Source organism: Oncorhynchus keta, chromosome 14, assembly GCF_023373465.1.
Source record: "Oncorhynchus keta strain PuntledgeMale-10-30-2019 chromosome 14, Oket_V2, whole genome shotgun sequence".
In the NCBI taxonomy this organism is placed as follows: domain Eukaryota; kingdom Metazoa; phylum Chordata; class Actinopteri; order Salmoniformes; family Salmonidae; genus Oncorhynchus; species Oncorhynchus keta.
Window position 1 is genome coordinate 69,820,641 of NC_068434.1, and position 16,303 is coordinate 69,836,943.

The window sequence follows — 16,303 nt, forward strand, 5'->3', positions numbered from 1 at the left end:
GGGACGGAGTGAAAAGCAAGCATTAGGCCAGGCCGTGCTACACCGTCCCCATCCAAACCTACACATATGTGGTTAGTAGAGACAAAAAAAATGTTAAAAGTAAATATATTTTGATTTAGTTATCCACATTGGCAATATTTTGAAATGCGGGCTTTTATTTAGAAGGGTTCAATGTGACGTCATCGTTCGTCCTGCTGGCAGAATACTAGTCAGCGTCACAAACACTTCCACCACTAGTGTTTGCAAACGCACGGGTCGCCACAAGGCAGCGACGGAATCCGGGGGAAAGCCTGCATTTTGTATTCCTCTGTACTTGTGATTATTATTTTTTTTTTTAAACATGTCTCTGCATGGTGTTCGAAATTAACCGTCTAACAATGTTTTCCCGGCACCGATTCTACCCTGGAACTGAGGCCACGTATATCGCAAATGAGAACGGGTGGGTCGGTAATGTACAGTAGGAAAATAACTGCTATCTCGAGGTCCAAGTTGAGGCCTGCATGTTAAAGATCCCTTTCCTCCCATCCTGAATCTCATCGTGATGACTGAGGATCAACAACAACATGATCAGCTCCCGAAGCTGGCCTCTGGAATAAGCACCTTACCATCCCTAGTTCCTGGACTGCAAGGGACTGAGGCCAATGCGTTGCAGCTCAAAATAAAGAATTCCATCTGGTAAGGACGACCATTAGCTAGCATTGTGCTACTTCGATTGCTAGCCAGATAGTTAGCTTAGTTAACTTACTTACATTCATTAGTTCAGCCAGCTCCACATGTTTTGCCATTACAGTGTGGCTACCTCTAGCTAGCTAGCCCAGATATTTAATTAGCCAGCTCATTACTAACTAGCAGCAACTGAGTGTTGCCTCCTTCGCCCTCATTTTCATCAACGTAAACATACATGTCAACATTTATGATTGGCGTTGACAATAATACTTTTTTTAATACAGTTTTTCGTGAATTTCTTGATACCAAGAGCTAATATTGTCTACTATAAGTTATTTTATATAAATAGTTTTTGTTATGGAATAGCGCGTGCGGCATGTCGGACACATTCATGCCATTAGCAGCAAGCTATCGCTTCCTTTTCGTGGTGGTGGACAGGTCTCGACTAAAGGGTCAAAATGGGTGAATATTAACAACCCGAGTGTTGCAAGAAACCTCGCGGATAGTTAGCTGGACCCACTGAGGTGTGTGTATATATGGCCTGGACGTGTGCTTTGTGCATGGTTTCGGTATCCTCATTAGTGCACGCACTCTAGTCAATTTGCGTATTTTCGGGAAAACATAATAGTATGTAGCTAGTACGCTTACGCGCGTCATAACGAGATTAGTTTACGGGAGAAAGCCAGTGGTGCACGCCTGCACTAACTGGGTTGAAACCCACCATTGTTTTTTGTTGTTGTTGCATGTCTCGACATGTATTTCAAATCCATGGCGGTATAAATGGCACATCCTGCCCTGCACCTTACCATATCTTGATACATAATCAATGACCTGCATGTTGTGTCAGTACAAACCTGAAAAATATTATTTGGCTACGTTCAACATTAATCTCTTCACAGATCTGTAGATAAATATGGTTTCACTCATACCCCAGTCAATTTACACATGAACTTAAATGTTCAATTTGCACACTGAATAATATGGTGATTTTACTTTTAATCACGTTTCACCTGTTGCCTTATCCTTTGGTTTCATATAGATACTCCCTACATGAATTATGAAGTATCATAAGGATCCATAAAATGATAATAGATGTGGTTTGCATTTTGCGTTTGAACAGTTGTTGACAGTTGTTTATCATAATCAGGCATTATGTGGTGCACAATCATTCAAAACCGACTTGTGATTTGTCTTGGTTTCAATATTGTGTAAATAGTTCTGGATTATATACAGTGACATATCAGGACCTGAAGCACATGGACGGACGGTTCTCTGTGGAATTACAACATTGGGAAAGTCATGACTGGCACTTTTTTTATAAACTTTTTTAATCTAATGGGCATCATATGAAAAATATAGAACCACTTAGGTAACATGTAACCTTAGCCTATTCATAAATTGCAAAATGCCACCACATGTTAATAAAATCAGAAAATACGCTACAGTATATTTGTTGATTCTCAGCACAGTAATCTGATGTAAGGCCAGTGTCCCCCAGTGCTACCCCCAAACCAGTGTGAAGGAATGTGGCTGCTCTGGATGACATGGATCCATCCATGGGATATCACTTGCCTGTTTTGATGGGCATAAGTTACATCATCAATACATTGACTTGATGTTTTATGGTCAACATCAGACATTGTTATGGAATAGTGCAAATACATTTAAAACATGGAAATAATTGTTTTGCTTCGTCCTTTTTTATTACAGGGGAACTGTTGGAACTCCCTTTAAGAGATGACAACTAATGTAGTAGTATTTTGAAATACAATGGAAGATGCAGATTTTGTAATGGCCATTTCCATATTAAAGGACCCATGAGCACCAACATGTGAAGTTTATAGGAGCACATCAAATGTGATGTCAAATGAAAATTCAGTCTATATATGTTTTTTAAATTCGGGCTTATACATTTTTTCTCAGCTATTTTCTATCTTAAATTTTGGAAAAAGCAAAGGCTTTGATTTCTGGTCAAACAAAGGGGTCTTAGAAGTCATGTTTTATTTTTATTTAAACTTTTATTGAACTAGGCAAGTCAGTTAAGAACAAATTCTTATTCACATTGATGGCCTACCCCGGCCAAACCCTCGTCTAACCAGGACATCTGCCAAAAAAAAGTCTTAAAAGCTATTAGAATAACATTAAAACACAATATTGTTCAAGTTAAGACCCTTGCCAACTAATAGCAACATTTTATATTTAATATTGCTGAAGGAAAAAGGAAACCGCACACAGCTCTTGATAGTATCACTGATATTTAATAAGCTTACGTATCGGCCTCACGGCCTTCGTCAGAGCTTTTGTGGAATATTTGTACATTTGGACCCTTATGTAGACCTAGCCCCTCCCACATCCGTTCTACACATCGAATTGGGTTGAAGGCAAAGGGAAAAACATAAGTGCTACCAAATATATCAATATGCATTTCATAAATATTACAAAAGTGTATAAATAAGACTTATGAAACACGTCTAAAATTACAATGAGAACATAGCAAGTTTACATTAGTCATTGGGTACATCATACGAAAAACAAATCTTAAATAGGCACATAATTCATGTTCAAATTCTCAACATAACATACATAGGCATTTCATGATTAAGTCCTTTAGGAAATAATGTCTGGAGGGTGAAAATCCAAAAACACTCCCTTCTACTCAGAGTATTATTGATATCACCCGCCCTGTCTGATATCTTAGCTTTCTCTAAGCCACAAAATCTAAAGGTAGAAATATCATGCTTCATTGAAATATTTAATATATAATATTATATTTAATATTGCTGAAATTATTTGCCTTCTGTAAGTTTAAGAAATATTGCAGAGTGACTTGTCTTTCTGTTTCAAAAACCCATACATGTTTAAAATGTGTCATTCTGTAACAATCTATAACATAATGACTGAAAAAGCAATAACAGAATGACTGCAATTGCATTTGATAAAATGGGAAATGACACCACAGGATAGTAGCAGGTGAACCAACTTTCTTCCACTGGCATACTGTCATGTTCAGCTCATAATTTTGAAAAGTCTGGATGACCTCTCTCTCTCCAGTTAATGTCATCTTTCCCGGCTCTTACTGACACCTACCTATGAGCCCCCTCTGTTTCCATTTACTGTAACCAGCGTCCTCAACCACTGAGCACCAGACGTGCATGGATGTTGAAAAGTAGTTGAATTTTAGACATCTGTTTCACAAGTTTAGACAGCATATTGCAGTACAGAAAGAGAAGTTGAATCTATATCAGCACAATACAGCACTGTACAGTAGAGTAAAGCACACTAGAGTATAGTATAATGCACTGAATGCCACTCTGCTGTACTTTACTGTGCTCTACTATGATGTCCAAACTTGATTAGTTCAGATTTGGTCTTGTCCGTACTAGAGGTCGACCGATTTAATCGGAATGGCCGATTTTTAATTTGAGCCGATTTTCAAGTTTTCATAACAATCGGTAATCTGATATTTAAAAAAATATATATATATAACCGATGTGAAATGGCTAGCTAGTTAGCGGGGTGCATGCTAATAGCGTTTCAAATGTCACTCGCTCTGAGCCTTCTAGTAGTTGTTCCCCTTGCTCTGCATGGGTAACGCTGCTTTGAGGGTGGCTGTTGTCGATGTGTTCCTGGTTCGAGCCCGGGTAGGGGTGAGGAGAGGGACGGAAGCTATACTGTTACACGGGCAATACTAAAGTGCCTATAAGAACATCCAATAGTCAAAGGTATATGAAGTACAAATGGTATAGAGAGAAATAGTCCAATAATAACTACAACCTAAAACTTCTTACCTGGGAATATTGAAGACTCATGTTAAAAGGAACCACCACCTTTCATATTTTCTCATGTTCTGAGCAAGGAAATCGTTAGCTTTTTTACATGGCACATATTGCAATTTTAATTTCTTCTCCAACACTTTGTTTTTGCATTATTTAAACCAAATTGAACATCTTTCATTATTTATTTGAGGCTAAATTGATTTTATTGATGTATTATATTAAGTTAAAATAAGTGTTCATTCAGTATTGTTGTAATTGTCATTATTACAACAAACAAAACAAAAAATAGGCCTTTTTTAATCGGTATCAGCTTTTTTTTTTGGTCCTCCAATAATCGGTATCGGCGTTGAAAAATCATAATCGATCGACCTCTAGTCCGTACCAACCAAATGTGGTCTTGTTTGGGGGGAGCATATTAGAATAATAGCCAATGTGTAAAATAACAACCAAACATGCAAAGGAGAATATTGCATTTTTATACCTTTTTTTGTGTACCTATTCAGGATATATCACAATGAATACATCACATATCTATAATTATTAGGGCTGTGCATCTTTCCCTTTCAAGACGAGTCGATACACTATGTATACAAAAGTATCTAGATACGTATGTGGACACCCCTTCAAATTAGTGGTTTCGGCTATTTCAGCTACACCCGTTGCTGACAGTTGTATAAAATCAACTACACCGCCATGTACTCTCCATAGACAAACATTGGCAGTAGAATGGCCTTACTGAAGAGCTCAGTGACTTTCAATATGGCACTGTCATAGGATGCCACCTTTCCAACAAGTCAAGTTTGTAAAATTTCTGCCCCGCTAAAGCTGCCCCAGTCAACTGTGAAGTGCTGTTATTGTGAAGTGTAAATGTCTAGAAGCAACAACGGCTCAGCCGCCAAGTGGTAGGCCACATAAGCTCACAGAACCGGTTCGGAAAAGCCCCCTTAGTTCCAGTGAAAGGAAATCTTAACGCTACTGCATACAATTACATTCTAGACGATTCTTTGTGTCCAAATTTGTGGCAGCAGTTTGGGGAAGGCCCTTTCCTGTTTCGGCATGACAATTCCCCTGTGCACAAGGCGAAGTCCATACAGAAATGGTTTGTCAATCACTGTGGAAGAATTTGACTGGCCTGCACAGAGCTCTGACCTCAACCCTATCAAACACCGTTGTGCTGAATTGAAATGGCAACTGCGAGCAATCCCTAATTGCCCAACATCAGTGCCCGACCTCACTAATGCTCTTGTGGCTGAATGGAAGCAAGTCCCCACAGCAATATTCCAACATCTAGTGTAAAGCCTTCCCAGAAGAGTGGAGGCTGTTAAGGCAACATAGGGGGGACCAACTCCATATTCATGCCCATGATATTGGAATGAGATGTTTGACAAGCAGGTGTCCACATACTTTTGGTCTTGTAGTGCCCCAGGACTACCTGACATGAAGGCTCCTTGCTGTCCCCAGTCCACCTGACTGTGCTGCTGCTCCAGTTTCAACTGTTCTGCCTTATTATTATTCGACCATGCTGGTCATTTATGAACATTTGAACATCTTGGTCATGTTCTGTTATAATCTCTACCCGGCACAGCCAGAAGAGGACTGGCCACCCCACATAGCCCGGTTCCTCTCTAGGTTTCTTCCTAGGTTTTGGCCTTTCTAGGGAGTTTTTCCTAGCCACCGTGCTTTTACACCTGCATTGTTTGCTGTTTGGGGTTTTAGGCTGGGTTTCTGTACAGCACTTTGAGATATCAGCTGATGTACGAAGGGCTATATAAATAAATTTGATTTGATTTGATTTGATAAACGCATGAATTTTCCATTCTAAATTCAAATCTGCTCCTGATGGACCTCATGAGCTGCATCTCTGTCTGAGCTGACTTCTTTCTCTCTCTTGTTTGTGTGTGTAAATTAGGCATGTCTATGGTGTATGTGTTATGTAGGCACCAGAGCTAAGCCATAAGGGAGACTAGGAATCTAACACTATCAGATTAGGTGGGGGGGGCAATGTAGTTTATGTTTTTTGTCTCTCCACTTTAAAATCACCATCGGCCACTACTTAACTTGTCATTCTTGCAGAGTAAGTGTGAGCTAGTAATGTATCAATATTTATGAACAAACTTGCTATGACATACCCAATGAATATATAGCACACCTTGGGTGGAATCTAAATCTCAAAATTGAATGGTTTTGACCAGTTGGAAGTGTTTACTGCAGCTGCGGCCGCTAATTGGCTGAATACCCAGGGTGTGAGATGGTTCAAATACAAATTTTATTTGTCACATGTGCCGAATACAACAGGTGTAGTAGACCTTACAGTGAAATGCTTACTTACATGCCCTTAACCAACAATACAGTTTTGAGAAAATACCTACAGTTGAAGTCGGGAGTTTAAATACACATTAGCCTGACATATAATCTGAGTAACAATTCCCTATCTTAGATCAGTTAGGATCATCAATCTATTTTAAGAATGTGAAATGTCAGAATAATAGTAGAGGTAATGATTTATTTCAGCTTTTATTTCTTTCATCACATTCCCAGTGGGTCAGAAGTTTACATTAGAGGTCGACCGATTTCATCGGAATGGCCGATTTAATTGGGGCCGATTTCAAGTTTTCATAACAATCGGAAATCGTTATTTTTGGGTGCCGATTTGCCGATATTAAAAATATATATATTTTTATACATTTTATTTAACTAGGCAAGTCAGTTAAGAACACATTCTTATTTTCAATGACGGCCTAGGAACGGTGGGTTTAACTGCCTTGTTCAGGGGCAGAACGACTTTCACCTTGTCAGCTCGGGGGAACCAATCTTGCAACCTTAGTTAACGAGTCCAACGCAATAACGACCTGCCTCTCTCTCGTTGCACTCCACAAGGAGCGCCTATTACGCGAATGCAGTAAGCCAAGGTAAGTTGCTAGCTAGCATTAAACTTATCTTATAAAAAACAATCAATCATAATCACTAGTTAACTACACATGATTCATGATATTACTAGATATTATCTAGCGTGTCCTGCATTGCATATAATCTGACTGAGCGGTGGTAGGCAGAAGCAGGTGCGTAAACATTCATTCAAACAGCACTTTCGTGCGTTTTGCCAGCAGCTCTTCGATGTGCGTCAATCATTGCACTGTTTATGTCTTCAAGCCTATCAACTCCCGAGATGAGGCTGGTGTAACCGAAGTGAAATGGCTAGCTAGTTAGCGCGCGCTAATAGCGTTTCATATGTCACTCGCTCTGAGCCTTCTAGTAGTTGTTCCCCTTGCTCTGCATGGGTAACGCCGCTTCGATGGTGGCTGTTGTCGTTGTGTTGCTGGTTCGAGCCCAGGGAGGAGCGAGGAGAGGGACGGAAGCTATACTGTTACACGGGCAATACTAAAGTGCCTATAAGAACATCCAATAGTCAAAGGTTAATGAAATACAAATGGTATAGAGGGAAATAGTCCTATTCCTATAATAACTAAAACTTCTTACCTGGGAATATTGAAGACTCATGTTAAAAGGAACCACCAGCTTTCATATGTTCTCATGTTTTGAGCAAGCACATATTGCACTTCTACTTTCTTCTCCAACACTTTGTTTTTGCATTATTTAAACCAAATTGAACATGTTTCATCATTTACTTGAGGCTAAATTGATTTTATTGATATATTAAATTAAAATAAGTGTTCACTCAGTATTGTTGTAATTGTCATTATTACAAATCAAATGTAAAAAATAGTCAGATTTTAATCGGTATTGGATTTTTTGGTCCTCCAATAATCGCTATCGGCGTTGAAAAATCATAATCGGTCGACCTCTAGTTTACATACACTCAATTCGTATTTGGTAGCATTGCCTTTAAATTGTTTAACGTGGGTCAAATGTTTCGGGTAGCTTCCCACAATAAGTTTAGTGAATTTTGGCCCATTCCTCCTGACAGAGCTGGTGTTTGTAGGCCTCCTTGCTCGCACACGCCTTTTCAGTTTTCCCTCCATTTTGATACGGGATTGAGGTCAGGGCTTTGTCATGACCACTCCAATACCTAGACTTTGTTGTCCTTAAGCCACTTTGCCACAACTTTGGAAGTATGCTTAGGGTCATTGTCGCAAATGGGTCTTACTTGTCGCAAATGGCTTTAACTTCCTGACTGATGTCTTGAGATGTTGCTTCAATATATCCACATAATTTTCCTCCCTAATGACGCCATCTATTTTGTGAAGTGCACCAGTCCCTCCTGCAGCAAAGCACCCCACAACATGAGGATGCCATCCCGTGCAAAATGGCTTAAGGACAACAAAGTCAAGATGTTGGAGTGGCCATCACAAAGCCCTGACCTCAATCCTATAGAAAATGTTTGGGCAGAACTGCGAAAGCGTGTGCGAGCAAGGAGGCCTACAATCCTGACTCAGTTACACCAGCTCTGTCAGGAGGAATGGGCCGAAATTCACCCAACTTATTGTGGGAAGCTTGTGGAAGGCAACCAGAAACGTTTGACCCAAGTTAAACAGTTAATGCAATGCTACCAAATACTAACTGAGTGTATGTAAACTTCTGACCCACTGGGAATGTGATGAAAGAAATAAAAGCTAAATTATGTCATTCTCTCTACTATTATTCTGACATTTCACATTCTTAAAATAAATTGATGACCCTAACTGACCTAAGACAGGGAATGTTTACTAGGATTAAATGTCAGGAATTGTGAAGAACGGAGTTTAAACGTATTTGGCTAAGATGTATGTAAACTTCCGACTTGAACTGTACATATCTATACATGTCGGTGAATCGTTACATTCCTAATAATTATGCATTTCTGTATAGTACAAATCAGGGACCCAGATGTCATTCTGTTATTAGGTGTTAATCCACTTCACATCAAAGTTGAAACTTCATTATTTTGGTTGTCTTTTGAATTGTAAATCAGAGTAGATTAAGAGTTTTTGGAGAACTTGGTCACGAAAACTAAGAGAGATTTTACTGTCATTCTGTTGTAAAGGTTTCTATCTGTACTGTTCTTCAAGTAAATGTGTTTTTGTAACATTGTCAGTGGACATTGTGGAACATAGTAGTTATTGTGCATAGGTTTTTATGGTTTGTTTATTAACTTTGCAATCAATGTTTGTTCTTTGGCATGCATATTAAGGTGAAAAATGTGTCTTGGCATCATTCTGTTACCATGGAATTGCCCTAATGTTACCTACAAGTTACCGTCCTGAATGGTGCATATTACACTTGACTGGGTGAGTACAGCTAAATGTTAGTACAGCCTGAGTGAGTGATACCTATGATCTACATTTGGAGATCTGGCACAAAAGTAAATGCTGCCTCCCATGGAAAAGATCTGTCCTTGGCTTGGTTCTGGTGGTGCTGGACTGCCCTTTGGAAAGTTAGGATGAGAGCTTTGTATGTCTCTCGAGTCAGTGGGAGACTGAGGATTGATTTGGCAGTTGACGTCAACGCTGTAAACAACCCCATGGTGTTGGTGGGGTTATGATATGGGCAGGCGGTGCACAATTGGCCCAGCTTCGTTCGGGTTAGCGGAGGGTTTGGCCGCCAGGGATGTCCTTGTCCCATCGCGCACTAGCGATTCCTCTGGCTGGCGTAATGCACGCTGACACTGTCGCCAGGTGTACGGTGTTTCCTCCGACACATTGGTAATCTGGCTTCCAGGTTAAGTGGGCATTGTGTCAAGAAGCAGTGCGGCTTGGTTGGGTTGTGTTTCGGAGTACGCACTGCTCTCGAACTTCGCTTCCCCAGAGTCCGTACGGGAGTGAAAGCGACGAGACAAGACTGTATCTACCAATTGGATACCATGAAATTGGAGAGAAAAAGGGGTTAAAAAAGTGTTGGTCCTATGAAACAAAAGATCCCAGAAATGTTCAAGACTCACAAAAATGTTATGCACAAATGTATATCCCAGTTAGTGAGCATTTCTCCTTTGCCAAGATAATCCATCCACCTGACATTTGTGGCATATCAATAAGTTGATTTAACAGCATGATCTCCACACTGGTGCACCTTGTGCTGGGGACAATAAAAGGCCACCTAAATGTGCAGTTTTGTCACACAACACAATGCCACAGATATCTCAAGTTTTGAGGGAATGTGCAATTGGCATGGTGACTTCAGGAATGTCCACCAGAGCTGTTTCCAGATCATTTAATTATAATTTCTTTACCATAAGCAGCCTCCAACATCGTTTTAGAGAATTTTGCAGTACGTCCAACTGGCCTCACAACCGCAGACCACATGTGTGGGCAAGCGGTTTTCTGATGTCAACGTTGTAAACAGAATTCCCCATGGTGGCGGTGGAGTTATGGTATGGGCAGGCATAAGCTATGGACAACGAACACAATTGCATTTTATCAATGGCAATATAAATTCATTGAGATACAGTGACGAGAGCTAGAGCTGCTTGCTTTTTCATGACTTCTTCTTTTTGGCTAGAAATTCAAAATCTTAGGAGAGCGTGAGATTTGAATATGCAAATGTTTCCTTGTGAACCAGTAGAGGGGGTTGTCTGAGTAACACGGAACCCAAACCGGCTATGCTCATGCGCAAATGTATTTTGTCCCCCCACCCCAAACACGATCACGGCACGCCGGTTAAAATATGAAAACAAACTCTGAACCAATTACATTAATTTGGGGACAGGTCGAAAAGCATTAAACCTTTATGGCAATTTAGCTAGCTAGCTTGCACTTGCTAAATAATTTGTTCTATTTAGCTACCTTGCTGTTGCGAGCAAATTTGTCCTGGGATATAAACATTGAGTTGTTGGAAGGAGGGGATGAAATCCAAACACAATGAGGATAGTCTTCAAAGAGAATGAAAAATTAGCTTCACCACCGGCAAACATGAGGTGGTTTTCAGGAGTGCAGAATTTTATAGAAAGTTTCACCGCTACTGTCGAAGGTAGAATTTCTTTGTCGTCTTGGAGGTCCTTAATTGCGTTTTGGTGCAGTTCTATATCTTGAGTGAAATTTCCTGTATATTTTTGTAGGGAATGCAATCATAAGACGTTTTTCCATTTTTACACTAGTCAGCATTTTATTATCAGGTTTGTTTTTGCCAGATTACTGAATGACTGTCTTTGGATGGGCCCACAAACAATCCCCTGCATTTTGGTTAGCCCTTCATTTCAATTAAACTAACAAATAAAGGAGGCAATTTATTTATGTGGTGAGTACCCCTTAATGGATTAATTCCCACCAAGCATGATAAGATATTGTTTCTTTTCCCCCTCGTTCTCACCTTCCTCTCAAGGAACTTTTGGAATTCAGTTTAGAATTGGTTTGTGCTTGGAGCGAATCTGATCTGGTCATTTTTTGTTTCTGGCTCTGTGCTTGAAGGACATTTTATTAGTTTAAGTGCATGCACATTGAAGGGAGGTAGGCCTACTATCTAGAAAAGTTTTTTTTTCTTTCGTTTTATATGTGTATGCCTTGTCCTGATACACACATTCTACCCTTTCCTCGTTGTTGAACTTGTTTAAAAAATGTATGCAGTCTTGTTAGGGCTGTCCCTGACGAAAAAAAATCTTCATCGGCCGAGAGTCGTCTGTTCTTTCGACCAGTCATTTCTGACTGAAAAGTTATGTTACTGAAATCCCTAATTTGTTTAGGGAAACATTCCCTTTTCCCTTAACCCTTGCTATCTTTACGTGATATGTGTATGCATCGCAATACATAGACCAATAGGGCCTAACCTATAGCATATCATCACATCAATAAATTGGTTGTAGCAAACTCCGATCACGATAGCACATATGGCAGCAAAATGGATGCAGAGGACATGACAAACTCTAAACGGGGGAATGTTTATTTACTGGTTGCTCAAGAGGTAAAGGGGAATCAGATGTGTGGAATACATTTTGACTAGTTGTGGAAAATAGATCAAGAGACGTCACTAAATAAACTATAAGCGTAGCCGAGAGTATGTTGTAATGTTTGTAAAGCCTTTTATTACAGCAAAGATTAAAAACGGTCACATGTGTTTGTGAATGCAATTGCCAAAATTGAACGTTTTATTTTCAAGGGTTGCTTTGTTTTATTTTATAACTAAAATGCTTGATTGCATTTCAAATCATGAATGACTCGTATGCTGTGTGATGCCATGAATGATTGATAGAGTAGCCTATACACAGTGCATTGGGAAAGTATTCAGACCCCTTGACTAACACATTTTTGTTACGTAACAGCCTTATTCTAAAATGGATTCAATTGAGGGGGAAAAAACAATCTAAACAATGCCCCATAATGACAAAGCGAAAATACATTTTGCAAATGTATTAAAAACACAAAACTGATCACAAGTATTCAGACCCTTTTACTTTGTTGAAGCACCTTTGGCGGTGATAACAGTCTTGAGTCTTCTTAGGTATGCTGCTACAAGCTTGGCACACCTGTATTTAGGGAGTTTCTCCCATTCTTCTCGCAGATCCTCTCACGCTCTGTCAAGTTGGATGGGTAGCGTCACAGCACCGCTATTTTCAGGTCTCTCCAGAGCTGTTCGATTTGATTCATTTCCGGGCTCTGGGTGGGCCACTCAAGGACATTCATAGATTTGTCCCAAAGCCACCGCTGCGTTGTCTTGGCTGTGTGCTTAGGGCCGTTGTCCTGTTTGAAGGTGAACCTTCGCCACAGGCTGAGGTTCTGAGAGCTCTGGAGCGGGTTATCATCGAGGATCTCTCTGTACTTTGCTCCGTTAATCTTTCCCTCGATCCTGACTAGTCTCCCAGTCCCTGCCGCTGAAAAAAGTAATAAGTATTATTGTATTTATTTTTCATAAATATAACCGTTTATTTAACTGGGAAGAGTCTTGGTGGTTACAAACATCTTCCATTTAAGAATTTATGGAGTCTACTGTGTTCTTGGAACTTCAATGCTGCAGAAATGTTTTGGTACCCTTCCCAGATCTGTGCCTCGACACAATCCTGTCTCGGAGCTCTACGGACAATTCCTTTGACCTCATGGCTTGGTTTTTGCTCTGACATGCACTGTCAACTGTGTGACCTTTATATAAACAGGTGTGTGCCTTTTTCAAATCATGTCCAATCAATTGAATGTTCCAATCAAGTTGTAGAAACATCTCAAGGATGATCAATGGAAACAGGATGCACTTGAGCTCAATTTGGTCTCGTATAGCAAAAGGTCTGAATACTTATGTAAATAAGGTAATAGTTTTTTTTTTTTATATATAAATTAGCAACATTTTCTAAACCTGTTTGCTTTATCATAATGGGGTGTTGTGTGTAGATTGAGGAAAACAATTGAATCAATTTCAGAATAAGGCTGTAACGTAGCAAATTGTGAATAAAGTCTGCGGTCTGAATACTTTCCCAAAGCACTGTAAGTATTTAAACAGGCCGAAGTAAGTTACGGTATTAAGACTAAACGGGATGCTCTCTGAGGCCTAGAGCGCGATCAATGGTGGTTCTACAAGGCTGCTATACTACGCCTTCTAATGATAATGACATTACTTATTATTATAATGACCATCATAATAGTAATAATAATGAGATCAAGAAAAGGAGGGTTATTATAATTGATCTGAAAATGTAATTATATGTAATACCAAAGATGCTGTTCTAACAAAATAGTGTAAAGCCTTTATTACAGGATATCAAATATTTAATAAATATATATTTATATTTAAGTCTAATTTGTGAAATGCTCTATCTTAATTATCCGACATGTTGTGGTTGCGTGATGCTTGGTGCTCACGGAATCAGTAGGCTATTAAACAAACATTCAAATAGGCAACAGAAGCAGGATTTCTTATTTCTATAGATTATATATGGATGATTTTATAAAGCCAGGCATATCTTAACAGTTAGGCTATTGATTATAGACTTAATTAGGTTGGGGTTTATTTATGTTGCACCATTGTCTTTAACCATATACAATTTCAGAAGCACATGTTTTAGAGTGATGGACTGTTACGGCCTGCACAATGGATTAGTCCACTCAGACGCGCAAATCGGACAGTTGTCTTGTACACCGTGGTTTTAGTGTTTGCTACTGCTCGACTCAAGATATTTTGGTCGACCAACAGCATGTCGACTAAATGAGGTCAGCCCTAATTCTTCCTAATTAATGCAGTTGGAAGACCCACAACATTCCTATGCTTGGGAGTATTTGCACACTCAAACAAGGTGCCAGTTAAAAGGGAGGAAGGTGTGTAGAAGATTATGCTTTCAGCACCCGATGGCTTATACTTTTTATATATATACACATGTGTTTTTTAATAGAGCTGTACACTGACAATCAGTTAAGCCCGTACCCACTGAGTTTTCACCAGCCATGAGACTGTCTGTGTCCTGAAAAAACCTCTGTGGGTAAATGGTGACTTTCAACGTTTGACTGACTGGAGTGGAGCGAGGTCTCATGTCTTTGGTGGTAGCTATATTTAACAGTTGACCTACTGTCTTTAAATCTTTGAAAGTTATGTTAGATCTGATTTATAGGCCAGTTGTTATGAACTTTAACTCCCAGTTGTGCTATTCAGTTGAAACTGAACTGTAGTGGGCTGTATCTGCTCCACACTCAATTTGGTGGCTGTTCTGATGGTATGTCAGACTTCAGTTTAAAAGATTCACCATCATCTCTAGTGGAAGAATATGAGATCCGAGAGGTTCAACAGGGTTGGATGTCTGCTCGCCGTTGGAGGGTTTACCCACGTTGATAATTCAGAATAGCACAGCTTTCCCCAGTGTCAGGCCACTGTCTGCGGTTGCTGACTGTTGTTTACGTTCAGTAGGGGGAGTGCAAGAGGGGCCAGCTGGGGGGGGGGACAAACAGTCTGCTCTGCTGCCTTTGGTAATCAGGGTGCTTTTCAGGACAAAACGATACACATAGTCCCTATTAATGTAACATTTTAGGTTTAGTGTTTATTATTTCATATATTACCAGTTATCGTTTTTTGAATGTTGATTTGTGTAGGCACATTAGTTGATGATCATTCAAGGGTTTCTGAACTGGGTAGCTAAGGGTAATTCAATACACGCAGCAGTTGGCTGCTTAGTGCTGAAAGGTTGTTGTGAGAGACAAAATCCTGCAAATATATACAATCAATCATGTAAATCTCAAGCTGTGGTGGTTGGTGCATGCCACTAAAATAATTAGATCAGACATGTTGAAGTTTACCTAGTGCAGCTTGGATATAGATGAATTAGGCCAACATAGGCAGGGTGAGTGGGTTCATTACTCAGAGCTGCGCTAGTCTACTGCCAGCCCAGGGTTCAACAGGATGTGTTTAGAAACCAGACTTCCTCAGTCTCAACGTATGTTTATTGCATACTAATGGGTCCATGATTCACATGAAAATCACCAAACTCAGAATTTAGGGACCGGAAGGGATGGCTGTTCTATAGGAACACAAACTCAGACTCTGACCCACAGGAATTTTGTATTTTATTTATAATAATGTCAGAGAAATCTGTGCCATTTTTATACTGCAGGTTTGATTTTACATTATTGTGTACCCTGCCAAGTGAGGTTCTACTCCAGACTAAGTGATTCTAGGCAGAGCTGGTTAAGTCATGCTCAGTCAGGGGCTCTGTGTGACCAGAATTTGGGGTATAATTGCTGCAGAACATTTAAAACTGGAGTAATGTGCAGTAAGGAGCTGGCAGGGAGAATCTAAATCCTGTCTTCCCCTTTCCCAATCCCCTCCCAGCTCCCCACAGCAACAATGACTTAACGAGGCGCTCTCTCGGTACCTGCCTGGCCTTACCTAGAAACAGCTTAATGAGAGGAACCTGGCAGACCTGCTTATTATCAACACTGAGAAATCCTGGCATCACCAGTCCATTAAAGCTTACTTTCTCTGTCACCGCTAATAACAGTCTCCTGATTCTGCCCTGCGTAACCTAG

General features: G+C 40.0%; 1 protein-coding gene across 4 annotated transcripts in view; it reads left to right on the top strand.

The window, feature by feature from the left end:
* Positions 1-237: 237 nt before the first annotated feature.
* Positions 238-16,303, top strand: part of LOC118378435 (DNA-binding protein RFX7-like) — a 40,409-nt gene continuing 24,343 nt past the window's right edge. For all 4 annotated transcript variants that reach the window (XM_035765415.2, XM_035765416.2, XM_035765417.2 and 1 more), the window contains exon 1: positions 238-675. In XM_035765415.2, the coding sequence (XP_035621308.2) occupies positions 542-675 (134 nt within the window). In that variant the 5' untranslated portion in view covers positions 238-541. The remainder of the gene's footprint in view (positions 676-16,303) is intronic.